Genomic DNA, 9,722 nt, shown 5'->3' with positions numbered 1-9,722 from the left:
TTATATGTAGAAAGGATAACTTCTATCAATTTTACTTAGCATCCTCGATTGACATTTCTAGATTACAAGAGTTCAGTACTCAAAATTGAGCGATTGCATTTCAACATATATTGGTTAGGATGCTAAAGTCTTTTATTCTAGAATAGGTAAAAAGATCGACTTTTTTGAACAATATGGCACCAAGTGATGTTATGACTGTATAAGGTACTAAACTCATAAATTTTACAGTTTTTGAGGCAAAGCCAAAACGTGTAATAATTTCAGGGTTCACATTGCTATTAAGCCAAAGAACAATGAATAGAAGGTCAACTTCTAGAGGCCGCTATAAACATTGTGGGGGGGGGGGGGGGGGGAACAAGACCACAAGTTCCATGTGGTCCAATTTGAAAGTAATCTAAATCATGCTACAAATTATTTACATCCAACTTCATCTTATTTACAGTCGTGTCCAACTTATTTACACTCAACTCCGATTTATTTACATCAAATTCTAACTTTTGGATTTTCTTTCTATCTAAAACTCCATGTATACGCTAGGGGCAAACTTGTGAAACTCAAATTGTGTGACGTCGGTTCCAAACAGGGCATCAACGAATTAATCAGTAGCCGCCAGTGCATCTAGCAAAGCTGCCACAAGAAAGTTGGACTCGAATTCATAATTTATTGGTTATAGGTGAAGCATTTTATCAACTAAAAGGCATTTTATTGTCAATGTATTTACTTAAATAACTTACTATCGAGGCTTTTTTTTGTTTTTTGCTTGTTTTTGACAAAACATCATACTTTCTGGAAGATAATTGGAATCACGAAAAAGTTACTCCAACCTTTGATGAATATATACAAACTGCGTGGATTTCATCTTCTAGAGTAGTTTTGTTAGTTCACTCGTATTTTTTAGTCACTCATAAGATCTCTAAGGAAGCCATACATTGTTTGGATAATTACCATGGCCATGCACTATTTTTCACCTTTACAACTCGTTGGTACGTGAACTTATAGATTGTTGGCATTGATTTCACTAATCTAACCTCCTCTAATTCATTGTTTTTGTAACATATTCAGCTTCTAGAAGATAATACAAAATTTTAAAAAAATCCACATAAGTAGAGAGCATAATCTCATTCCACAATTGCCTTTTGTGTTTTCTCGCTTGTTAATTTATTTTTAAAGACCCACATTAGTGTTAATGAATGGTAGAAAATCAAGGAAAAATACGTATGATTTGTTAGTTTAATGCAACAAAATATAACACCAACAATTATGAAGTAGATTAATTTTTGTTGTAATAGCAATTGTGACTTATGATTCTTGAGCTACACATAAAGGGTGTTGGACGTGAAAAGAGTTGAAATAATGTAGAGCAAATTTGAAAGTACAAAATTATGAATTAGAGAGCACAAGTATGGCCTCTTCAAGTTTAAGAGGTAAAACATACAATTCACCCATATTCTTTCAACATTAGAGAATGAAATTGTGGCTCTAATTGCAAGGCAATAACCAAAAATATTTTAGATAAAGCAAAATTTTTTTGAAATTAGGGGGAGAAAAGGAAAAGCAAACATGTCAATTTGTTTGGCGAGTAAATATTTTTCCAACATAAGCCTAAAGCACAAAGGATAGAAATGTGGATCGATAACTGGTAATATTGACATTGGGGTGACAAGAGCAGCGACAGTTTTATAAAAGTTCAGAGGTTCTAAATGATATTATCAAAAACTTAAGGAGAAGTTTCTGAAATTATTCCTGATCAAGATGGATACTTTAGGGAACGAAGTGCAAACGACTAATAGTTCAAGGGTTCATACGACAATTGACCCAAACAATAACAAAGTCAACTAGGCTGCGACACCATTATCCGGTTATTACCGTCAACATGTCGTCGGTAGCCGCCAGTGCATGAAGCGGAGACGGCGCAAGAAACTTCGTACTACTATTTGATTCACATTCTTGAAGTTTGAACTTACTGATGAAATATTCAAAATGGGCATCTCCATCAAAGTTCTAGTATGCTGCAATTTGCAAATTGCAAGCAAACATTGAATCCAGTTGCTGACTATTTCCAAGTTAATAGTACCATTTCGTACATGTATTAATGACGACTACTTGATATCAGGATTCGAGTCTTTTCATCAAAATAAGAGTTCATCAAAGTGCCTCTCATCCACCTTCTGAATGCCCTGATGAGTATACCAATGTTGAATTATTAGGCATACTCCTCAACTTGCAATTTGTATCCAAAGCTCAACTTAGTTCCTTTAAAAAAAAAAAAAAAAAAGGCTCAACTTAGTATGATTTTTTTTTTTTTTTTTTTTTTTTGGTCAGCTCTTTCTATGAATGATTAGAAACATAACATACAAAATTTTTTGGAGAATTGGCAAGCTTAAGATACGAAATTTGAAGCACTTAAGATGTTAAGAGACTTCAAACGATTATGCCGTTAAGTACGTATCTATACAATGTATTTATAAAAAAATGATTGTATTCACTTCTGGTTGTGCGCCTTTCATATATGCTGAATGCTTTTAGTTTGAAATAATTCGAGTTCTGAGGAAAAGAAAAATCGTTGATATGACAAATACTTAGTTGGATCTGATCCATGAGTCACTTAATGTTTGCAGTTTTTAGTGCTAATTGCACATTGCACCCCTAGACTATTCCTTTTAGAATCTTTTCCCCTAAATTATCGATTTTGAACACTATAATACCTTGAACGCATAAAAAGTTTGGGATATAGATCGAATTTGGCAGTGATTTTAGTAGTAAAAAGAGAATAAGAGCAATTAAACTTTTGAATTGCATAATTTACCCTTTTAGAATATCGACTTGACAAGAAATTCTTTTTAAGTTTTTTGTATCTGTGAATGTAATACCTTTTCTTCGTCTAAGAGATCAAAATTAAATAATACTAAAAAATCAGCAATTCAGCTGCTATTGAAAAGAGCCATTGGTTGCAATTCATCTAATTAAGGAACTGTTTCCCCTTTTAATTTAGAAAGGGTAACTAATTTAGAGTCTAATTAAGGTTTTTGAACTATTTTTACGATAAACTAAAAAGCTTGATTTACCATATTGCCACAATTGATAGTTTAAGGAGTAAAGTACTTATTGCAAACAGTTTCGGGGTACAAATGACAATTAACTCTACTTGTTAAAAAATTATGAGCATTCTACGTGCACGATACAATCACTTCATTCTAGAGGGTCAACAAAAGGCCAGGTGTAGCTAAGGTTCTTTCTTTGATGATACAGATATCACTAGTCAAAAAATCCAGAATCTTTTGCTTGTTAGCCTGATTTGCAGCATCCCTGCTTACCAAACAAAATGAGTTTCTTGAAAATAGAACGCAGGTTTTGGTGAGAACACTTCTTCTAGAGGTTGGAGGTCTTGTTCACAATTCAAGCATCCCCCTTGCATGCCCAAACACCACTTGAAAGTGCCCTTTTTTCTTTTTCCAAAGCCAGTTAAAATTTGAGAAAATACTGGGAACATGTCAAGCCACTATATATATATATATATATATATAATTTTTTTTTGTTTGTATAAACGTAATAAAGGAGAAGAAATGTTTTATGCCTCTAAACTTTATTCAAGAAACTGAAGTTGACATTCTCTTGGAATGATTTAGAAAAGTAAATTAGATGTTGAATTTGACTATTCCTCGTGTAATATAGCTTAGTTTTTTGACGTTAGACTGTTGAATTCGTTTCAGACCAATATGTGACATTCTTCTGTCCGGACCATAGGCCATTGATTGATTCTCCAAATTGAATCCTCATTCAATTCGCTTGTCCTCCGCATTATTGACAATTGATTGAGTCTCCAATTTGAGACCTCCTTGACTAGTCCAGTTTCCACAGCATTATTAACTCTTTTTTTCTTTTGTAGAATTCAATGATTTATGTTTCCCCCGTGAGGCATGCGCTCTAATTGTTTATTATATAGTGCACCGCATCCTCCTATCTATATATCCCGTTAAACTTGGGTAGCAAATAGACGAGTCATTTTCTCTTCAAGAGGGCAAAAATGGCTTGTACAAGCAACTTTTCCTCCCTATCAAAATCTTGGGCAGTTCTTGATGTCCCTCGTGGAGCTCCAAAGGCAACTGGTTTGTGGCTAAAAAGGCAATTTATCTTCAAAACCTCGCGCATTTGCATGTGCATGCCAACACCAACCGCGACGCAGCCCATTGCAACGCCATTGATCAGAGATAATGAATCCCTACTCAAATATTTGCGCCAGCCTTCGGTATGTAACAGTTTCTTGGTCATCATTAATGGTGTTTCTTACTTGGTATTTTGATGTAGAGAGTCTCTTTTTCTACGAAAACTCGTATCTTGGTTTGTTGCAACTAAAACAAACCTCAAGTAACGTTAACGATACTTAAACAAGTGATCTATGCTTCCTAAATTCTTTTCTTACACGTTTATTTGGCGGGATGGAAATATGTATTGTAGGTGCTTCCACATGAAGTTGATGACAGCAGGAAAGAACTACTAGGAAGAACAAGAAGGCAATTGAGATCAACTTCAGAACCCTTAAATGCCATGAATTTGATTGACACGCTGCAGCGACTGGGATTAGCATACCATTTTGAAGATGATATGAATGCTATATTATCCCAGTTATCTTCAAGTGGTCAATCTGATGGAGATCTCCTCACTACTGCATTGCGTTTTAGATTGCTAAGACATAATGGTCACAAAATAAGTTCTGGTAAGATCTTGACCATGCTATCTTTAATTTAGATTTCTTTTTGTTTTTGATTGGTATATATATAACAGCTAGCTCAATATCTGATAATTGTTTGAATCGTTTACCAAGAAATTAAGAAGGTAAAACTTTCACTGAAAAATCATTATTGTGTTTTGAATTATTTGTGATTTTCTTATCTCCTTCCTCTTTGTCTAGTTTGACGAGAATCTTGCAACTCAGGAGATTGTATGTAGGACGTTGGAAAAGAATATAGCAATTACAACCATAACCCATGATAGTTTTTATTACAACCATCACCAAGTCTTTTGGTATTAGTATTACTGAAAACTCAGCCATTTAAGGATTTAGCATATATATGATGATTTGATCATAAGCATAATATGAGCATAAGTTTACCACTACATAAATTAAGCTTAGGAATAATCTACCACTACATACTTCTTGAAATGGCTAACAGTACCTCTTCCTTCTGTTTGTTTTGCATTATGTATATTTGCAGTCTTTTTCTATTGGTTTCATGACATCTTTTAAAATTACAGATATTTTCCAGAAGTTCATGGACAAGAACGGAAAATTCAAAGACTCCCTGAAAGAAGATACCATGGGGTTGTTGAGTTTGTATGAAGCCTCACACCTAGGTGCAAATGGAGAAGACATATTGCTGGAGGCCATGGAATTCACTGAAGCCCACCTAAAACAGTCACTTCCTAGCTTACCAACCCAACTTGCTAGAAAGGTTTCTAGTGCCCTGGAACTACCAAGACATAGAAGGATGGCAAGGTTAGAAGCCAGAAGGTATATTCAAGAATACAGTGAGGAAATTGGACACGACCGAAACCTTTTGGAACTAGCCAAATTGGACTACAACAAGGTCCAATCTCTCCACCAAATGGAGTTAACTGAGATATCTAGGTAAAATCCCCTTTTTTTTTTTGCATATTCCATTCCATCAATTGGTTGGCCACACTGACTTCTTATTAATACCCCCATAATTATGGTAAAGCATGTTTTGCAGCTCATTAAACTATATATGCCTTATTAGTATTCCCATAATTACGGAGAAAAGATGCTTTTTTTTTTAAATGTTCTTGAATAAAATAGTAATACTAATAATGTCTTTGAATATCTTTTCAGGTGGTGGAAACAATTAGGCCTTGTTGACAAGCTAACCTTTGCTCGAGATAGACCACTGGAATGCTTTCTGTGGACTGTTGGAATACTTCCAGAGCCCAAGTATTCAAGCTGCAGAATTGAGTTGGCCAAGACCATTGCCATTTTGTTGGTGATTGATGATATTTTTGACACGCATGGCACAATCGATGAGCTTGTTCTCTTTACAAATGCAATTCGAAGGTAAAATTAGCTCTTCAAATTGTTGTGTGTGAAGAGTTGAAACTACATATTTTGATTGGTTTTAACATGTTGATAAATGCAATTTGCAGATGGGATCTTGAGGCAATGGAAGGGCTACCTGAATACATGAGAATATGTTACATGGCACTGTACAATACTACTAACGAAATTTGCTACAAGATCCTCAAAGAAAATGGTTGGAGTGTCCTCCCATATCTAAAAGCAACGGTAATACAATCTTTTTCAAGCTTTTCTTTTCCTTCTTTCATAAAGGTAAACTATAATTGGTCTCAATAGCTGGCTCTTGAATTGGCTCCTCATAGCTGGTCCAACCCCAATCAACTAACAATTTTTCGGACAAATATGACATTATCCAATAGTAATTTTTTTGGACAAACATGCCTCATTAATTTTCCAACTTGAATTAGAAAGCAAATATTGGCTGCCATCTTATTATAGTTAAGCCTAATGTTCTGTTTGTCACTTCCGTGGTGACAGTGGATAGACATGATTGAAGGGTTTATGCTGGAAGCAAGCTGGTATAACAATGGTCAAGAACCAAACATGGAAGAATATGTAGAAAATGGTGTTACAACAGCAGGAGCCTACATGGCCATGGTGCATCTATTCTTCCTCATAGGACAAGGGGTCACAGAGGAAAATGTAAAATTGTTGATGAAACCCTATCCTAAGCTCTTTTCCTGCTCGGGCAGAATTCTTCGACTTTGGGATGATTTAGGGACCGCAAAGGTATGTTGTTACAATAGTTTCAGAAGCTTCACAAATTTGTCTCCAAAATCAATATTGCGGTCCAAGAAAACAAAGAAAAAAAATGGGAAAAAAAAGGCCTTAGATACCTATAACGGGCCGTCGAATAAAATTTTAAGGTTAATTTTAAGCCTTGTAACAAGTGGAATCTTTGATTTGATCTAAAAATTCTACCATTGTGTCAAATTAGCCCTTAAATTGTCCCACATATTATTCTCTGCAATTTGCGATGCTCAGGTAATTTTCTTGGAAGGGATAATTTCCAAGGTTTTAACTTTATGCAACTTCATCACTTAAAGACCAAATCCAACTTAATAGTAAAATTTACAGATTTTCCAAACCAAGTTGGAAGCAATTGAACTAATTTGTAGATAATGTTTCTTTTTCGGTAACAACATTTTAGGAGGAGCAAGAAAGGGGCGACCTTGCATCAAGCATACAACTATTCATGAGGGAGAACAACATAACATGTGATGAAGAAGGCAGAAAAAGAATCTTGCAACTCATAGATAATCTGTGGAAGGACCTCAACTGGGAATTAGTGTCTCGAGATGCAATGCCTCTTGCAATTATCAAAGCTGCATTCAACATGGCCAGATCTTCTCAAGTTGTGTATCAGCATGAAGAAGAAAGCTACTTTTCCAGCGTAGATAATTATGTGGAGTCTCTGTTTTTCACCCCTATAATTAATTGATCAATGTAAAATTATACATAAATAAGTATTAATAGCTATGGGCTTATTGTATGTATATTCTATGATTTTCATGATGATAAAAAAGAATCCATTGTTTTAGCCCGTCTTTTTGAGTAACTTTTAGATGTTTCACGGATTAAACTCTTCGATTTTCAAAATAAAATTCAAATATGGTTGATGGGGCCCTTTATTGTGTTTTAGTCGGTCTAGAGATGTAATACTGTATCAAGCTCATAATTTATCTCTGGAACTCTATTGGTGACATTACAGCAGGTAAAGAAAGTCACTGACCATATCCTTTCATGTTTCAACTGATCACTTAAAGAAATATGTAAAAAAAAAATTAAGTTTAAACATTCCTTGTTATTTAGAAGGATAAAAAATTATAATGGAGAGAAGCAAATTTCATTGTGAAAACTTTAAGAAAATATGGATGCTATTAGGCTTGCAAATGAGTTGAGTCGAGTTGAATTTTTGTCTAATTGACTCGAGTCTCGACTTAATTTTACCAGGTTCAAATTTGAGTTCAAAATTGATCTCAAATTTGAACCTATCGAACCTGCTCGAAGTTAAGAAACTAAAAAAAATTAATTATTTTATTTTTTAAAAATGAATAAAATAGTCATTTTTTCTTAATATATAATAAAAATATTAGGATATATATATATAATTTTACTATTAAATTAAATATATGTGTATGTGTGTGTATGTATATTCGAACCAACTCGCGAACTAATGAGTTGAGTATCTCTATGCTTGACTCGAGTTCGATAGCTCGAGTTGGTCAGTTCAATTTCGACTCGAGTTCAAGCTAAGCTTTGACCGAGTCAACTCGTAAATGAATCAGTTTGATTCATTTGCAATCGTAAATGCCATACATGTCATTCTCCGCAAAACAAAAAATTTATGACGACAAAAAAAAAAAAAACCATTGATAAGATATGAATTTCCATCAACAATGTAAGTAATGCGACATGTACACGTAGCCTAAGAGATAAATAGATTTAGATATGGTTATTTAGAACTTTTTCCCGTTATTCTGCAAATACATTTTTTTAATCACTTTATTATTCACTTAAATCATATCATGAAAGTGTTATGTTAGGTAATACTAAAACATTTTTCCAAAGTAATCAGAACCCGATTCTAAGTACTGAAGCAGGGACTCTAGGTGTACAATGGGTTACTTGATTCACCTTGTTCCCGAAAAGTTTGCTTAATCAGATATACGAGAATGGGATTGCTTATTTACAAGGAATTATTGATTTGTATAAAGGGCAAGTAAGGTCGTCTCCTCATGGACTGGGGGTATTTGTCTCTTTTGAAATCCAAAGTAAAACGGGGTGTTTTTGTATAAAAGATGACAATTAAAGCAGTTCAACTAAAAATAAATAGCTAACTAAAAATTAAATGACAATTTACTACAATCAGATTAATAATAACTAAAGGTCTAGCCAAGAAATAATTTCAGTAATGGTTCACCTAATTGATTATCGATGCAAAGGTAATTCCAATTATTTACTAATAAATAGGTTATAACTGCCAAACAAGCGATGACAATTAACCCCTACTTACTGTATCGGTGATTAAGGTACCCCCGTTAATCACTGCTCTAATTGAGAAATAATCCTAAGTACGCCCGTAAGATTTAATTCCCCAATTACCTTACGTATTAGAAGAGCCTAACGCATTACCAGGGTTATTTTAAATTAGCCTGCGTATTTCCCTGACACAAACCCAATCATGCCAGTTGTCACTATTTCAAGGTAATTAAACAATTACGGATTTAATGCCCCAATTGACAATAGATTATTAGATCAATTCACTACTCGGATCCAAGATAATCAATTAATTTAACAACCATAAGCACTAAAATCATAGAATGTGCAAATACCAATAAATAAAAGGAATGAGTAAAATTAATTCAATCTTATAATTTTTAGATGAACCAAAACCTCCGTAGTTCCTTGACTAGACAAAGGAATTTAGTTCATTCATGATGAAAAAAGCCCGCACAAAGTTGTAGAATCAGTTACGGCCATTATCTCCGAAATTGAGATGAGAAAACGATAGAATAAGAACAATGGAAAAAAAACTCCCCAAGTCAAAAGACGACTCCCCGTTTTTCTACCCTAGTGTCCAACATATGTGGACTCCTAGCCACTAAAGGACAAAATTGTCCAAAGCCAAAGA

The 9,722-nt window shown here is 34.2% G+C and overlaps 1 protein-coding gene across 1 annotated transcript; it reads left to right on the top strand.

Moving 5' to 3' along the window:
* The first annotated feature begins 4,024 nt into the window (after positions 1–4,024).
* On the top strand, positions 4,025–7,557 carry LOC113769821 (geraniol synthase, chloroplastic-like). Its single transcript, XM_027314125.1, has 7 exons — positions 4,025–4,246; positions 4,456–4,708; positions 5,254–5,626; positions 5,849–6,067; positions 6,157–6,295; positions 6,566–6,817; positions 7,239–7,557. The coding sequence occupies exons 1-7, from the start codon at positions 4,025–4,027 to the stop codon at positions 7,527–7,529; spliced, it is 1,749 nt and encodes a 582-aa protein (XP_027169926.1). The 3' UTR covers positions 7,530–7,557.
* The last annotated feature ends 2,165 nt before the right edge of the window (positions 7,558–9,722 follow it).

The sequence above is a fragment of the Coffea eugenioides genome, chromosome 5 (genome assembly GCF_003713205.1).
Source record: "Coffea eugenioides isolate CCC68of chromosome 5, Ceug_1.0, whole genome shotgun sequence".
NCBI classification, from domain to species: Eukaryota; Viridiplantae; Streptophyta; class Magnoliopsida; order Gentianales; family Rubiaceae; genus Coffea; species Coffea eugenioides.
This window is presented reverse-complemented; position numbering and strand designations above follow the sequence as displayed.

What these genes read in the sequence shown, in the direction of transcription:
- LOC113769821 (XM_027314125.1), top strand. Translation starts at nt 4,025, where the DNA reads ATGGCTTGTACAAGCAACTTTTCCTCCCTATCAAAATCTTGGGCAGTT. An exon ending in AATATTTGCGCCAGCCTTCG is followed by an intron (nt 4,247 to 4,455) that starts GTATGTAACAGT and finishes TATGTATTGTAG; the next exon opens with GTGCTTCCACATGAAGTTGA. An exon ending in TTTACAAATGCAATTCGAAG is followed by an intron (nt 6,068 to 6,156) that starts GTAAAATTAGCT and finishes TGCAATTTGCAG; the next exon opens with ATGGGATCTTGAGGCAATGG.